The sequence below is a fragment of the Balaenoptera physalus genome (assembly GCF_965194825.1).
Source record: "Balaenoptera physalus genome assembly, chromosome: 4".
NCBI lineage: Eukaryota > Metazoa > Chordata > Mammalia > Artiodactyla > Balaenopteridae > Balaenoptera > Balaenoptera physalus.
This window is the reverse complement of record NC_138891.1, coordinates 146,792,767-146,809,603: the sequence shown is the minus strand read 5'-3', so window position 1 is coordinate 146,809,603 and position 16,837 is coordinate 146,792,767. Positions and strand designations below refer to the sequence as shown.

The 16,837-nt window shown below is 46.3% G+C and overlaps 1 protein-coding gene across 1 annotated transcript in view; it reads right to left on the bottom strand.

Annotated features, from left to right (window-relative positions):
* The window catches only part of PRMT2 (protein arginine methyltransferase 2), a 38,826-nt gene extending 23,288 nt beyond the window's left edge, over positions 1-15,538 (bottom strand). The window contains 8 exon segments of the mRNA XM_082461100.1: positions 1,288-1,452; positions 2,380-2,541; positions 7,226-7,408; positions 8,072-8,179; positions 13,714-13,810; positions 15,085-15,161; positions 15,163-15,208; positions 15,210-15,538. Coding sequence (XP_082317226.1) covers positions 1,288-1,452; positions 2,380-2,541; positions 7,226-7,408; positions 8,072-8,179; positions 13,714-13,810; positions 15,085-15,161; positions 15,163-15,208; positions 15,210-15,523 — 1,152 coding nt within the window. The 5' untranslated portion in view covers positions 15,524-15,538.
* Between the last annotated feature and the right edge of the window lie 1,299 nt (positions 15,539-16,837).

Genomic DNA, 16,837 nt, shown 5'->3' with positions numbered 1-16,837 from the left:
GGTGCCTCCGCATCATGACCCCTACCCCACCCCTTCCAAGTCCTGGACGCCGTTGGCTGGCTACCTGACACACGCAAGTCCGGGGAGGCAGAGAGCCCGAGTCCAGCCTCCCCCGCTGGACACATGCAGTCCCGCCCCTGGCCCACACCACCGGGCTTCGGGCGCACAGGGGCAAGGACACCGAATCCCAGGTTTCTGCGCCCCCCCCCTCCACCCCCTGCACCCCTCCCCTCCTCCCTCTTCCCCCTCCCCTCCCCCCACCCCTCCTCTCTGTCTCCACATAACCTCTCCCAGGGGCAGAGCGGGACCCTAGGCAGCCAGGCTTCCCCGACCCGCACCGCGCCAAAGGACACATCACCGCAGCCAGGCTCTGTGTCCCCACCACCCCAAGGTGCTCAATAACATTTACGGAAAGAACGCTAGCGTTCTGGGGGCAAAGGCCAATGCCCACTTCATGGATTAAAGGTGTAGCAAGCACCTTTCTCCCGTGCATCATCTTGTGAATCCACAGCTGTTATTAACAACAAAATTATATCATGGACGTTGAGTCTATTTACACTCTATCTCCAGACAACACAATTTCAACAAGGCTAAAGGCCCAATGTCATTTGCTATCATTTTCCTCAATCTTTGCGATCTGTAAGAAGCTAGGGCCAGCATTCTTATTATTCATATAAGTTACTCACTTACTATTTAAATGGATTTCTTGCTGGAAACCCTGGTGGTGCTCCCTTCCCCTTCCCCCAGATGTCATTTTTCTGGGTTTTCACAGAGACTAAACTTCAGACTGCTGAGCCAGAAAGGGGGCTGGACCGAGGGTCTGAGGAGACCCACAGGCCCGGCTTCCACCCACCTCTCACTTACCCTTGGAGCACAGAGAGTTCATGAGCAGCGTGGGTGGGCAGAACCAGAAAACTCTCCACCCCAACCCACGTGAGACTGGGGAGAGAATGTGGGAGAGCCTGGGCCTCGAGCTGGTCACAGAGGCAAACCAGGCGCTGCAGACAAGATTCTGCCGGCATTGAAAACAGCCTCACACATCAAGCACTGGATATGCGCAGCTTCCCAAAGAGAAGAGGGTTTATGTAAATCACTCACGAGAAAGTCACATTAACTTTGATTTAGGTTTCTCATAACAGCATTTTTTTAATCAGTTAAATATTCAAGACATTGTTCACACAAGAAATCAATTACACATCACCTCAGGAAAAAAGTCAGAATGAATCATGATTTATGAAGATTCCAGGGCCCAGAGCAGCCGCCCCAGCAGTGCCCGCTGCCCCTTACCAGCAGGCAGGTCCCCATCCACTCAGACACCAGCACGTCCACCTTCTCCGGCAGCACCACGTCCTCCACCTTCTGCTGGAACACGGTGATGACGTCAGCGAAGCCGTTCTGCATGACCAGCTGCCCTGTGTGCTGGGCCATCTCACTGGCCTCCACCGCGTACACCTGCACGTGACAGAAGCACCATCCGTGCGCGCCCCGGCCCCAGACCACGGCCCGCCGTCCACTCTCCCCAAGCCTGAGTCTCCTCGGCTGAGTCAGAGCCAGCAACAGGAGGCAGGCGGCGTGCTGGACGGCGGCGGTGGACGGCGGACGGCCACGCTGTGCCGCCTCCACCTGACGGAGCCCCGGGAGGACCTGCCTCTACGCGTAACTCCACTTTCTGCCTAAACGCAGACACAGGGCTGCAGGTGGACAGAAGCCTCTGCACCCACGTGGGCCGCCCACCCCAGGGCCCCAGGTTCCGACACACGCAGCGACACAGTCCGTAACCGACACAGGAGATTCGTGGCACTCGACTGAACAGTCAGACTTTTAGGGTATCAGCGGCTAATTACAAATCCAGATCCTCAGGAGGTCCTGAATGCTACGTCCTGGTTCTGGCAGGGTCTGGACTCGGACGGTCACTGCCCTGCGGTGGCACCTGTGAGCTAGGAACCTCACCCACCTGTGCTGGGGCCGTCGAGAGGCGGCACCTCTCCGTGGCCCGGACGGGCTTTAATGGGAGGAGGAGAACAGGAGCCCAGCAGGGGTCCCAGAGAGTGGTCCACCCTGGCCCTGCCAAGGCTCACTTTCGGCGGCGGAGGACACGGGACAGTGGTCTACACAAGCAGCCCAGCCCAGACACGTGGACGCACGTGTCTCCTTGCGTGACTGAGATAAGTTTCACAAACACAGCCCACCAGCTGCAACTCACTGGGATATTTTCTATTCTGTCCTATGCACTCTGTGCTGTCTGCGACTCATTAAACCCACATCGCAGCCTCTGGCGGGCTCAGCCTGCAAGAACACGCCGCCGGTTTCACCTACGTGGCGGGCGCTTCACCAAGACCCGGCTCGGAAGTTGTGAAAGGGCTGCTGCCTCCTACTCACTGCTCTCGGCTGAGCATAATGTGCACAGAAGAGGCTGATGATCCCAGTTCCACAGCCGACATCCAGAATCACTTTATCTTTCAGGGATTCTTTATTCTGCAGGATAACGTGGTGGTACTTAGTCGTTCGTGGCTGGTCTGCCAACATCTCCAAGTGAAGTTTCTAGGGGAAATACACATGAAGGGAGGATCACTGCCTGTAGCTGGAGCTATGCCGAGCTCTGGCTTAAGGCGGAGGGTTAGAGCCTGACCTACCCGCTCGGCCCCGCCACCCCACCCCTAAACTACGAGTGACAGCGTTTAAAAAATAAAAGGCCAAAATATGCAGCAGACACAAGCAAGAGTAGACAGTGAAGGAATGAGAGGGAAGCTTCCGGAACCCTCCCCGCTCAGCGGGCTGCACCACCCCAACAGCCAGGGGAGCGGAGAAGCAGGTGTGGACCACGGAGGTGGCGGTGGAGGAGCGGCCACATTCCCGTCCAGACACAACGTGGCCACGATCCACCGAGAGCGAACGGCCAAGCCTGGGAGAGGCTGCGGGAGGCGCACGGGCCCCACTGCGTCCTCTCCGCGCGGGGCCCGCAAGGCCCCCCACGTCACTCCCCTCGCTGCCTGGGGACAGCAGGAGCCTCTGCGCCAGCGCTCGGGCCTGAGCGCAGGTCCCTAGCCACACTGCGGGCGGGACTCCCAACCTGAGGACACGCTCCACGGGCATCGGCCGGTCCCCAGGGAGGCAGAGCAAGGCTCCTCCAGACAGTTTGGGGCCACAGAGGCTGCTGGAGCCCCGGTTGCCAGCGAGGCGGCGCCCCCAGCACCCGTCCCCACGCCCCACGCCATGGAGACCCAGCTCAAGCGGCACCACGCACAGGGGGACAGATGGCCCGGCCACCCAGACCAGGTCAGCACCAACAGGAGGCCTGCACGGGCCTCGCGAGCCCCGTGGCTCCTCGGAGACGGACAAAGGGAGGCCACCAAGGTGGACGGAGTCGAGACCCAGCTGTCCTGCCTGCGGGGCCACCCTGACGCCGAGCCAGAGCAGGATGCGGAGGCCCCAGGGGAGGAGGCTGGCATGGCTGCATTCGCCTCGGACACGATACACTTCAGAGCGAAGAGCATCAGGTCGTGACAACACAGGAATCACTTCAGCAAGAGGACATCAGAATTCTAAATATTCTCGGACCTAATAACAGCTTCAAAATACACAAAGCAAAAGCCAGTAAAAATGCAACAAGAAACAGACAAATTCCCAATTACAGTCAGAGACTTCGACACCCTTCTCTCAGTAACTGACAGAAGCAGAAAATCAGAAAAGACAGAGACGTGAACAACACTCTCAGCCAACTTAATCCAACTGATAGAACACTTCACCCAACCATTTACAACAATACACAACAATATCTAGGAACAGATTTACCTAGAAAGGTACACAACCCTGTATGATCAAAACCTTAAAACTCTGACACATAACACAAGGCTTAAGAAATGAGAAAAGTCATCACAAAGATGTCACTTCTCCCTAAATTAATGCACGTTTTCCATGTAACACATTAGAATGCCAAACACCTGGACAGGGGTGGAGGAGGAGCCAACAAAACGATAATAAAATTAGTTTTGTTGCAGCAAAAATAGAAAAATAGAGACTTTTCTGATAAACAAGAACAATAAGCAACAATGAACAGGCTGGGGAAACAGCATAAACAGGCCTGAAAGAGTTAAGCCATCTTGGTTAATCTTTAGCTGTTACTACTAACAAACACTTGTAGCTAGACTTGTCCTTCACAAAGCTAAACAGAGCTAATTACTCTGATTCCATATGAATCGTACCCTGCACCTGGCATTTACTCTCGATGCATTCACTTGTAGCAAGTCACCCCTTGTAGCTGTTTACATTTCAGAAAGGTCGCAGGCCGATAACCCAGAGATGAACGGACCCAATTACCAGGCTGCCTGACGCCAGCAGTGACTGTTTTAAAATACTGCAAGAAGAAGAAGGATGCAAGACCCTCACCACTTTGATCCTATCACTTATCCTGGACTGTGAGTTCCACCTACAAGACCCCCTGTAATTGCCCAGGAGGAGGGGGCACAGTTCTTGAGGCGCTAGCCTGCTGGGTCTTCCCTTTGCCTGGCAAAGAAAATACAAAGCCTCTCTATTTCTTATCCTCCAAATCTCTGTCTCTGTATTTCTATTCGGCATCGGTGCACAGGGAGCCAAAATTTGCTGGCAACAGTTTCAAAAAAATAAACAGACGAGGCCATGACAATGCTAAAAATTAGGAGAACTGCTAGAGGCCTAGCTCTTCCAATCATTAAAAAGCATCTGGACCTGCAGAAGAAATAACCGGATCAATGACACAGAACAGAGATTCCCAAAACAGACCCTAACAATTTGACATATGATAAATGAGCGTTGCACATTATGCAGAAAAGGAAGATTAACCAAAAGCTGGAACAGCTGGATATTTGTGGGGAAATTAAGTCGGAATTTTACCTTATTCTTTACAAGTAAATTCCAGATTGATTTAAATATTTCATTGTTAAAAATGCGATCACAAAAGTTCTAAAAGAAAGCATGGATATTTATAATCTCGGAGTGAAGGCCTTGAAAATAGGACACAAACGCAGAAGCTACAAAGAAAAGAAGGACAAATTAGACCATATAAAGATAAAAAGTTCCATGGGGGAAAAACAGCAGCAAATGGTCAGTGTGATACATATAAATACAAGCTAAACTGCCTATTTAACATATAAATTGACAGAAATCAAATGAAAAATGGGCAAATTATATGAAAGTTTATCAAAAAATAAGAAATACAAAAGGCCAATAAAATATGAAAGAGGATCAATCTCACTTTAAAAAATGTCAATCAAAACCGAGATACATATTTCACCTTTAAGATTGGAAATCTTTTTTCATTCTGAAGACTTGTGGTGGTGAAATACCAACAGCACAATTCTATGCTGTTGGTATCTTTCTGGCAGGCAACTTGGCAAGATCCACCCAAGTAAAAAACACATATGTACACCCTTCAAATTTACCCAGTGGAAATTCCAGCAAAGGTTTAGCAGGATTTATGTAGGAGGACATCCATTACAGCATTGCTTGCTGTGATGAAAACTAAATATGATCCTTTTCAAATCAACACAATACTCCGCAGCTGTTGTAAAGAACAGACCTTCAAAACAGTACAGCTGCATGAGAAGAGCAAGGTGAAAAACAGTATGTGTGGAACTATTCCTCTTCTATAAATTTAAAAGAATAAAACAGATGCAGCTTAGATTTGGAAGAAGCATAAACACTGTTGCTGAAAGAAATCTCAAGGAGCAGAGTGAGGAGACAGACTTCAGATTATCACTATGTCTTTCTTAGTAGATGGAAACCTCTAAATATGTACACACATCAGTGGTTTTTCATTTCCTTTAACATGTTTAATTGTCAAATATGACATATCTACAAAAAAGTACACTAAAAAGTACTTTAGAGTTTACTTAACATAGCTACATTCCAAACACTCCTGTGCCCACACCAGAACCCTGCCAGCACCCTGGACCATCTCACCCGGCCTTGCCAAACATAGAACCCCCCCTTACCAGTAACCCCCATCCAGATTCTCAGGGGAATCAGGTCCCTGATCTCTAGAGCTCCACCACTTATTTATACATTCATAGGCAACACCTTTTAACGCTGCCTTATAATTTATATAATTGAATCAAACATAAGGTATTCTTTGATGTCCTGCTTCTTTCACTCAACATTGTATTTGCAACGTTCATCATGCATTTAGTTTTATTTAGTTTAAAATATAAACAGGGTTGTCTGGACCACAGGACTTTGGGTCTTTATTCACATTGGAAAAAAAACAAACTAATAAGCTAGTTATTTATAGGTATTACTGTTGATTTATATAATTTTTTGTGTTTTTTTTGTTTTTTTTTTACGAACCGAATGTTTCTTTTATTTAATAATCTACACAAACTAATTCTACTGTTAAACACCAAATGCGGGGGGGAAGCGCGCACACAGTCCCCCACTACCACAAATTATGCAGTCGAGTTTCTCCCATTTGGAGAAATCGCAGGCGTCAGCACACCCCCAGTGCAATGGGTGAGCCTCATCCTGGGAAAACCACCTTCATGATCATGGTATCTCCCCTGCCAGGTAAGTATGAACCACTCTTCCCCGCCCCCCCATACAGCCTTAGACTCCTACACTGTACACACACGCTCCCTACCCACCCTCCGCCCCCCCTCCCCTTCCACGCCTTTCAGCCCCTCCAAACGACTCTGCTAATAAAATCCAAGCAACTTCTCTGGAAAACTTCCACAGCCCGGGAAGTGGCTCGCGGGGAATTGTACCCCTACGCTGCAAGACTTACATCTGCATATCATTTTTAATGTAAAATTTATTACTTTTTTTTTTTAATACTGAGAAAGGTTCATACCTCCATTGCTCAAACAATATCTCTAAACCAGTGGTCTGCACATTACAGCCCGTGGGCCAGTCCAGCCCACCACCTACTTTTATATGGCCTACAAGCTAAGAATGGCTTCTACATTTTTAAACGGTTTTTAAAAATCAAAAGAAGAATATGACACATGAAAATCATATGGAAGTCAAATTTCAGTGTCTATGGATAAAGTTTTATTGGAACACAGCCCTGCTCACTTGAAGTTTTGTACAGCTGCTTCAGCATTTGGATGGCAGGGCTGAGCAGCTAAGGTGAAGAAAACATCTGTGGGCCCTGCTCTGAATGATGAGTAGAAGCCCAGAAATTATTTTTAAACTTAGAGCCTAAAACTAGCGAGAAGCTAGCGCCGGCCGGCCGGGCGGGCAAGGGAGGCAGTACCAGGGTCCCGTAGCTGCCGAAGTACTCCTCATCCTGCCACGAGTCCTCGGGGCCCCAGTCCTCCGCGTGCTTCCCCAGGTGGTTCGCCGGGATGTACCCGCAGCAGCCGGCACGCTCACCCCACCACCAGTCGGCAGTGGTTTGTCTCAGGATGAGAATTTTCTCTCCTCTCAAAAAGCTGAGCTATAAAAACATACAGAGAAATGAAAATTAAAGAAAAACCTGTAGTTCGTATTTCAGTAATAAATCCCCCATCACTGGGGCCCAAATCACAGCAATTTCGAAAAGGAGTCAATGAGTAAATGCATCAACTGACAATATATGAAAATGATACCAGGATTTTAAGATTTTTGTGGAATATCTACACGAAACAAAAGCACACCTTAATTGATTTTTTTTAAAAAAAAGATTAAACATTTTCAAACAGTGTAAATTTCTTAGAACAAAATTTCTAACAGCCCCTTCACCGTAACTCAGCTAGGTGGTAGCTGATTCGGTTACTGGAGGCTTATGCTAAGAAATTCCTATTACAAAGTAAAGAACGCTACATTCAAGTAGATATTTTTATTTTACACCCAGTTTTTCATTAATTAGAATAGGTTGTAAGTAAGGGCTTCAAAGCAGAAACTGAAGCAGGCACCTCCACCCGCCGTTCCTCCCCCGGGGACCCTTCGCATCAGGCTTGGGACCCGAATCTGTCAGGCTGGGAGGGTCACCACGGCTCTCCTGTGGCTGTGAAGTATCTGAGTACGTCTTTATTTAAATCTGCTATGACTTCTGCAAATTTTACATCTAATCCTGTCCCTGAACATGCTGAATCCACAAAGCATAAGCCCACATGGCTACCTGCGTCTCATCGGTGGCAGAATAGTCTGCGATGGCCACGAACTCCTCGGGGTGCACACTACCCTGGAGGTTCCCCTCCTCACCCTGCACGGCGGGGTCCTCTCCCTCCTGTTCAAAGCAAGGGAGAAAGGGAGGTGACTGTGGGGCTGCCATTCCTCTCCGCCCTTCCCTCTGCCTGTCTCTCCATCTGTCTCGCTCCGCCTCTGTCTCTGCCTCCCTGTCTCTCTGTCTCCATCTGTTTCTGTCTATTTCTACGCCTCTGTCCTCTCCGTCTCTCTGTCGCCGTCTCTGTTTGTCTCTGTCCCTTTCCGTCTGTCTGTCTCTGCCTCTCTCTCTGTATCTGTCTCCGCCTCTGTTTCTCTCTCTTTCTCCACCTCTGTCCCTCTCCGTCTCTCTGTCTCTGTCTGTCTCTGTCTCTGTCTCCGTCTCCATCTCCGCCTCTGTTTCTCTCTCTCCGCCTGTCCCTCTCCGTCTCTCTGTCTCTGCCTCTCTCCCTGTCTCCGTCTCCATCTCCGTCTCTGTCTCTGTCTCTCTCCACCTCTGCCTCTCTCTCTCTCTCTGTCTCTGTCTGTCTCTCTTGGCTCCAGGTTATCAGGATGGTTTCAAATCAAGATTCACATGACCACGTTTTCATCCTACAAACACCTGGGGTCGTCTCCACCAGCAGAATGAAAGGATCTCACCCTCCCTCCACCTTGACTTTAGTCTCTAGTACAAAATGACTCGCATCCTTAAGCGAACGTCAGAGAAAGAACAAGAAAGAGGCACCGTGAGTGACCACTTAGTGACTGACCCCGTCAGCAGCAACGCTCTGAAGGTGGTGACCGGCCCAGGAGAAAGCAGCCCTGCCTGGGCGTCAGACCCGAGGGCAGAGCTGGGCGGCCGTGCCGAGGGCCGACAGGGGGCAGGGCGCAGCCCTCGGGGTGCACTGCGCTCAGGACTCGGAGGGGGCGCCCTGGGTCTCAGCTGCACGCGGCCCGCCTCCCTTTATGTCCAAACGGGTCTCCCTGGAGGCCACCCCAGAGGCGGCAGGGCCCCAGCTCGCGATCCAGTTCACTGCAGCAACCCCGCCCGGACATACGTTTAAACAGATTTTCCTAAACGTAACCATCGTTCATGTTCATTTTAGAAAATGTGTGGAAGAACAAGAGCACAAGGAGGAAAATTAAAGCTAAGTGTGAGCTTGCTCATTGGTCAGAGACCAGTGACGGTGACACGTAACCGTTGCAGCACTTCAGGCTTTCTTCACGTGTACACGCAATACCTCCTTATACGGTGTTTACCGGGATCATAAAACTCTGCCTTATGACATATTTTGCACTTATTAAATTCTGAACATTTTTCCCCATTATTAAATACACTTCTAAGCACGTTTTCAGTATCTCATAGTATTCCATTCCATGAATTATTGTAACTTATTTATCAAATCTCCTATAAACATTTAAACTGTTTTCAGTTTTGACTAGTATAAATTATGTTAAGGTGAACTTTAATATGAATCGGTCTGTCCCTGATAATTTTCTTAGGATAAATTCCTGAATATGACACTGAGGGTCAAGGTCTTTTACGGCTTTGATACCACCACCCGATGCCTTCCATGGGGCGGCCGCTCGAGCTCCTGCATGCGAGGACGGAGCCTCGTGAGTTCCCTGTGCCCGATCAACAGTGGGTGTTAATCACTGCAGCCTCTGCCAGTCTGAAGGCGAGAAATTACCTCTTGGTTACCTCCATTTGCCTTCCTTTGATTATTAGTGATCAAATATGATTTTACCTATACATTAGTCATCTTTATTTTAATAATCACCTGTTTGCATCCTTTGCACATTTCCTATCACAGTAACACGATTCGTTTCTGCTCACCCTCATCCTGTCCGGCTCCACCCGCGCTGTCTGTCACCGGCCCCCCACACCCCCGATCCTCACGGTCGCCTGGTGTACATGGACAGCATGGAGAGGGAGGAGGGTCCCCACACCTGTGCTCGTGTCACACGTGCGCGCACACACACGTGCACACACACAATTTATTTTTTCTTTTGACATCGCTTTTTGTAAAAGATACCAGTTTTTTAAAATTTTTCTTTTTTCACTCACACAATAACTTGTGGCAAACTCCCCACCTGCAGAACTCTACATAACATACGTATATATGTTATGTACGTACACATGTACATACATAACATATGGCTACATAACATTCTGCAGCGGGGATTCTGCCTGAGCCTTAAGTCATCTTCGACTGATGGACTTTCTCTGGATGTCCAGTTTTCTACCACCACAAACGTCTGTGCACATTTATCCTGACATGATGACATTTTATCTCTATGGGATAGACTGACAGGGCTGAAACATAAACATAGTTTTCACTCAAACATTTGTCAGATTCTTTCCATAAAGGATGCGGCACTTCACACTTCACCAGCAGTGCATGGAGTAACCGTCTTTAATTTTTGCCAGAGGAATAGGTGTAAAGACTCCAGAAAAGGTAAACATGTGGGGAAACACTATTACTTATACTTTATAAAAAAGACTTTTGATAGTACAGAGAAACAATAATAATTTATTGTGGGGTTTATAGCATATATAGAAGTAAAATATGTTATAACAACAGCACAAAAATAGCGACTGGTAAATGGAACTAATTTACAGGATTCTTGTGAAGTGGTCAAAAAGAAAAAGACTAGAATAGGTTAAGGATGCATATCATAATTTCTTGGGTAACCATTAGGATAATGTTGGGCTGGCCAGAAAGTTTGTTCAGGTTTTTCCATAACATCTTCAGAAAAAAACCAAACAAACTTTTTGGCCAGCCCAAAAAGGTACAGCTAAAAAGTCAACAGAGGAGATAACATGGAATTATAGAAAATATTTTATTAATCTAAAAGAAGGCAAGAATGGAGAAAGGTAAAAAGGAAGAATTGTGACAAGTAGAAAACAAACAGCAAGATGTTAGGCTCATGTTACACTTATGTTACATGTTAATGGACTGAATACTCCAATTAAATGGCAAACATTATCCGACAGGAAAATAAAAGACATAACTATAAGCTCCTTACAAGAGGAACACTTTAAATATATGGAGTTAGTTTGGCTGAAAATATAGGTATATATGTGTCTGTGTGCCATGCAAACGCTAAGACAAAGTAGATGCAAGGCAAGAAGTATTAATAGGTAAAAAGAGAGACTTCATAAAAATAAAAGGGTCAACTAATCTAGAAAACAAAAACTAACCTAAACATATGCACCAAATAAAAGAGATTCAAAATGTATGAAGCAAAAAGTGATAGATCCAAAAGGAAATAACAAAAAAAATAGACAAATCCACAATCACTGTGGAGATTTTTGAAACTCATCTCTCTCAGTAATTGATAGAACAGATGGACAAAACATCAAACAGGATATAGATTTGAGCAATACTAATAACCCATTTGACAGTGAAGACATTGAACACTACACCCAACAACTGCAGAATAACTTAGTCTCCGCAAGTGCACATGGAACATCCACCAAATAACCCTTACGATGAGACCATAAAGCAGGCCTGAATAAATTTCCAAAGATTGAAATGTTATATTTTCTGACCAAACATAATCAAACCAAAATTAAATTTAAAAAATATAAAATTTCCCACGTTTGGAAATTAAGCAACACACTTCTCAATAGCCCAGAAAATTTCTAATTTCCACTGTGATATATTAGAAAGTATTTTAAGTGAACAATAATGAAAATACAATGCATTTAAATGTGTGAGGTGCAGCTATAGCAGTGAATAGAGGAAAAGTTAACAGCTTTAAAGATACACACACACACACACACACACACACACGAAAAGAAAGGTTTAAAATCAGTGATCCAAGCTTCCATCTCAGGATGCTATGAAAAGAGAAAATTAAACCCAAATAGAATAGAATAAAGGAAATAAAAGCAGAAATCAATGAAAGAGAACACAGATGGACAAGAGAAAGTTAACAAAGGTTTCTTTGAAAACATAAAATTGATAAAATCCTAAAAAGATAAAACGCAAACTGTGACTATCAGGCATCTCTTCTGCGATGAAGAATGCTATTACCAGGATGAACACAAATATTATTGAAATACTACCATGACTCATATATAACCAGGAAAACTAAAATCACAAGATACCATTTCTAACCCACAGACTGACCAAAATTAAAAAGCCTGATGTTCTCAAGTGTTAGCAAGCACTTTGGGCTCCTGGCAGACCTGCGAACTGGTAAACCACCTGGGAGAACAATTGCTCATTATCTAGTAAAACTGAAAATATGCAATCTCTTCCATCCTACAATGCCATTATTGGGTAAATACCCTGGAGCACATGTGCACAAAGAGACACATTGAAGGATGTCACTGCAGCACTGTTTGAAATAGAGAAAAACTGGAAGCAATGTAAGTGTCCAACAAAAGGGAAAGAGATAAAATGTGGTATATACCTAACGTACAACAGTAAGACTGAACAGACCTACATACCTACCTGTGAATGTGATACATTTCATATAAGGAACACACTACAGGGACCATCCTTCAGGACTAAACCAACTGTACCCATACATTAAAGACAAATCCCTCAAAAGTAACATAGGTGGAAAAGGCAGGCTGCAGAGGACACACAGACTATGACACCACTTAGGTAAATTCTAAAAAGCACACACAAACAATATCATATGTTGCTCAAAGATGCCTATTTAAGGTATAAAAATATAAAAGATGGTGCAGAAGCACAAATATCAATTCATAATTCATAGTAGTGTTTGCCCTTGAGACAGAGAAAGAAGAATGGGACTGGGGAACAAACTTTATTTATGTTTTTTCATTCATATATATACTTATATTCTGAAGTAAATATGATAAAATGTTAGCAAGTTTCCACTTCTGGGTAATATGTATTGATATTTGATGTCTGCAATGTTATTCTGTAAATGTTCCAGTAGTTTTTTAATTTCTCAAAAGAAAATTAAGAGATCCATGAAGTTAAAACATTTTATGATTAATTTTAATATTTTAAGAATCATATTTTCATAATTTTAAGAAACAGATTAATGAAATTATCCAACTACAAATAAAATTTCTATATATAAAAACCCAAATGAATTTAGAACGATAATTAGAATGTAAAGAGAAAAAAAAATGTTAAAATTGACATCACAGACATGAAAATGTTTTTTAAAAAACATTATTTATTAGAGTATTCTGGTTTTTAACTTTACATAATCGACATTCCTTTAAATTTAAGGTGACTTTTTTTTTTTTACTGTTAACTTGAATGAAATTATATGTGTGTCCCAGGCAGAAAAACAGTATGAATATATAAATCTTTTCTAATGTCCAACCTGTCTCTAACATATTATGTTTGGGATGTTTTTAAACAACTTAAAAAAAATGTGCTTTCTTCACCAGCTCAAGTGCCAAAAATGGAACCCTAGATTCCTGGGAAGTGTTTACAGTGCCCATTTCAGAACGTCATGTGTGACCTTTACACACTGTGCATTTCCTCTATTGAAGCGTCCCCTGGTTACTGGCCACCCTCCAAGGTCCAAGGAAAATGCCATCACTCTGGGCTGTGCTCCACTCTCTGTAATGGTCCTGGTCTTTAAATACAAGTTCTCACACAGCAGAACCGAAATTACCTGCAACTCACTTCTGGGGCAGTCACCTGGTGTTGCCATAATTCCTTTGGGATCTGCACATAGCTGCTGCTTTAATGTTTCATTTTCCCCTCCATTTCTATTTTAAAAGGAGATAGAATGAGAAAATGCTTGTTATGTTGCATAATAATTAATTCCACATAACTTCTAAGGTCCATGAAAAAGCTCCTCTACCAAATGGAAATAAATGTAAAGAATGAACAGAAATGAAATTTATAAACACAATTCTTACAAAATCAATTGAAAGCATTTAAAATTTATGAACTCCAAACAGTGTATATTTTCATCACTAGCCTGCAAGGTGTTAATTGTTCATTGGCCAAAGACTGTTAGTTTCTGTTAGATCACTGGGTTGAATTAAAACAATAAATTGATGTCAATTCTTTCCTTGGAACCCTGACAACTTTAACTCCAATTAGAATTTCCTATCTGAGGCTTTAAAGTGTTTCCACTAACAGGAACCAAGGTCTGCATCTCCCAGAGGCTTTTCTTCTCACTCTCAATCTTACTTTTCCAGTGACAGTGTAACCCATACTACGCTCTGAGATGGATGTGTGTTTTTTTCAATTATACAGCAATTCTTTGTTTAAAATGAGGGCTTCACTTTATCAATCAAGACCTAATACTTCTTTGGGTGACGTTTGTAATTATAAATACTAATACACATTCATTGCATTTTCGCTGGAAACACTGCATTGGGGCCAGAATGGGGTGGGGCCTGGTGGGTGGGCGGGGCCATGGCGGTGGGACCAGGATGGGGCTGGGCCGGTGGGAGGGCGGGGCCGGGATGACGGATGGGGCCAGGGTGGGATAATGGGGCGGGGCCTGGATGGGGCGGAGCTCGGTTGAGGAGCGGGGTAGGGTTGGGGGAGCGGGCCAAGGATCCTGAAGGGCAGGTGGCCAACGGGGTGGGGAGGGAATCAGGGGAAGAGAGGATGAAGGGAGGGGCAGGGCGTGATGCGAGAGCAGACTGCGTAGTGAGGGAAGGGAATGTGACCTGCTCTCTGAGAGGGTGGGACATTGGCCCGGAAGCCAAAGGCAGACGGGATGTGGGCGTGGCAATGGGGCGGGGCTCAGGGAGGGGCGGGGCACTGTGGGTGTGGTTGGGGAGGTAGCGGGGCTGCAGGGCGATGGGTGTGGCGCCGTAGGCGTGCTCGGAGGGAGGGCGTGGCCCTGGCGGGGGCGGGGCACTAAGCTTGAGGTTAGCACAGAGGCGGGAAGGCGCGGAGAAATCTCGATAAGGGGCGGCGGCCTCGGACCGCCCGCTGACGCGACATCGGGCGAGGACCCCTCACCTGGCATGTCCTGCCCCACGCGCGGTCCAGCCGCCGGAGCTGCCCACGGGAAACCTACCTCAGCCGCGTTTCTCCGCTGAGGTTGGCGTCCACACCTCCGGCACGGAGGGACAGCCAGCACCCACCAAGACCCCCGAGCCACCGCCCTCGGCTCGCGCAGGCGCAATGTGCGCAGGCTGCCCGCGTAGAAAGCCCCGCCCTGGAACCGGCTTCGCGCGCATGCGCCGCCGTACACGCCCCGCTGTCCGGAGAGGGGAGCCACCGCCCTGGACCGCGCAGGCGCAGTGCGGTCGGGGGTGGGGGGGGCATCCCAGAGAAGACCCGGTCATGGGCGGAGCGCCCCGCGCAGGCGCGCCTCGCGGATCCCGCCTTCGGCCGTCGCGCGAGCTCGGGCGCAGTGCTCCAAGCGTGCGGGCTCGGGCTCGCGTACCCGGGCGCTGGGGGCAGCCCGGGGAGGGGGTGCGGCGGCGGCGCAGGTGGCGGGGAGCGGGAGCCATCCTGCTCTGGGGGGTCAGAAACCCGCTATGAGTGACAGAAGCGGCTGATTCCCGGAGCAGGACCCGCTTTCTCGTGCTTTTCTTGTCATAATTCAGTTAACCTTCCCAACCACACTGTGAAGTGTAAACCCTGTGTCGTTCTTTCCAGTTGACAAGTGGAAGCAGAGTGATTTTTTATTTTACCGAGAGGAAGTTTGGGATTTAAAGAAAAACAACAACGTTATTGGCCACTGCTATGTGGTGGTCTAATGGGGGTGGGCAGGTGATGGCTGGAGCCGGAAAGGTAGGAGAAGGTGGTCAAAATCCTAGAGAAAGTAGGGTGGCAGGTGCCAGGGCCTGGGAGAGCGGAAAATAGGGAGACAATGTGAATGGGTGTAGGGTTTCAGTTTCACAGGATGATGAGAATTACGGGGATGGATGCTGGCGATTGGCGATCGTTGGACAGCAATGTGAGCTATTTAATACTACTGAACTGTACACTTATAAATGGTTAAGATAAGTTTTATGTGTATCTTACCGTAATAAAAAAAAAGAGCAGGAACAAATTACCAATATAAGAAATGAAAAGGGAATTCAGTACAGATGCTGTAGATTTTTTTTAAGATAATATACTAATATTATGAAAATTTGTCCAAAAAATTTAACAAATTAGATAAATTAGACAAATTCCTTGAAGAACAACTTACCAAAACTAAACGAGAATATTTAGAAAATCTGCATAGTTCTAGATCTTCGAAAGGAATTAATTTCATAATTTAAAATTTTCTTACAAGGAATACTCCAGGAACAGATGGCTTCACTAGTAAATGCTTCCAAACATATAAGGAGAAAATAGTGCTAATGTTACACAAATTCTTCCAGAAAATAAAGAAAACTGAAACACTTCCTAACTGGTTCTATGAGGCCAGCATAACCCTGCTATAAAATACTAGTAGACACAGAAAAAAGTTAAAATGGCTAAGACAGAGAGCGTTGCTCACCACGCAGTTCTACAAGGGTTAAGTCGTAACCCACTGCAGTTGGACGACAGTGCACCCTGAGAGGAATTCAGGATTTGGCACTCTGTGCTTTGGATACACAGACCCCTAGATGCATCGCTCAGGAAGAATTTCAATGACCTGGATTCTTGTATCTTCCCATACATAGAAAAGTACTAAAATCATTAACTTGGGATATCTGTTCTTTGTGATTAACAGCAATCTTTTACCAAAACGCATGCTTGACTGCATGTATTCATGCAGTCATGAATCATACATAAACTGGCCTCTCCCCTACCTCTTCCGAGCAGTTCCCTCAGAGCCACTGAGAGGCTGT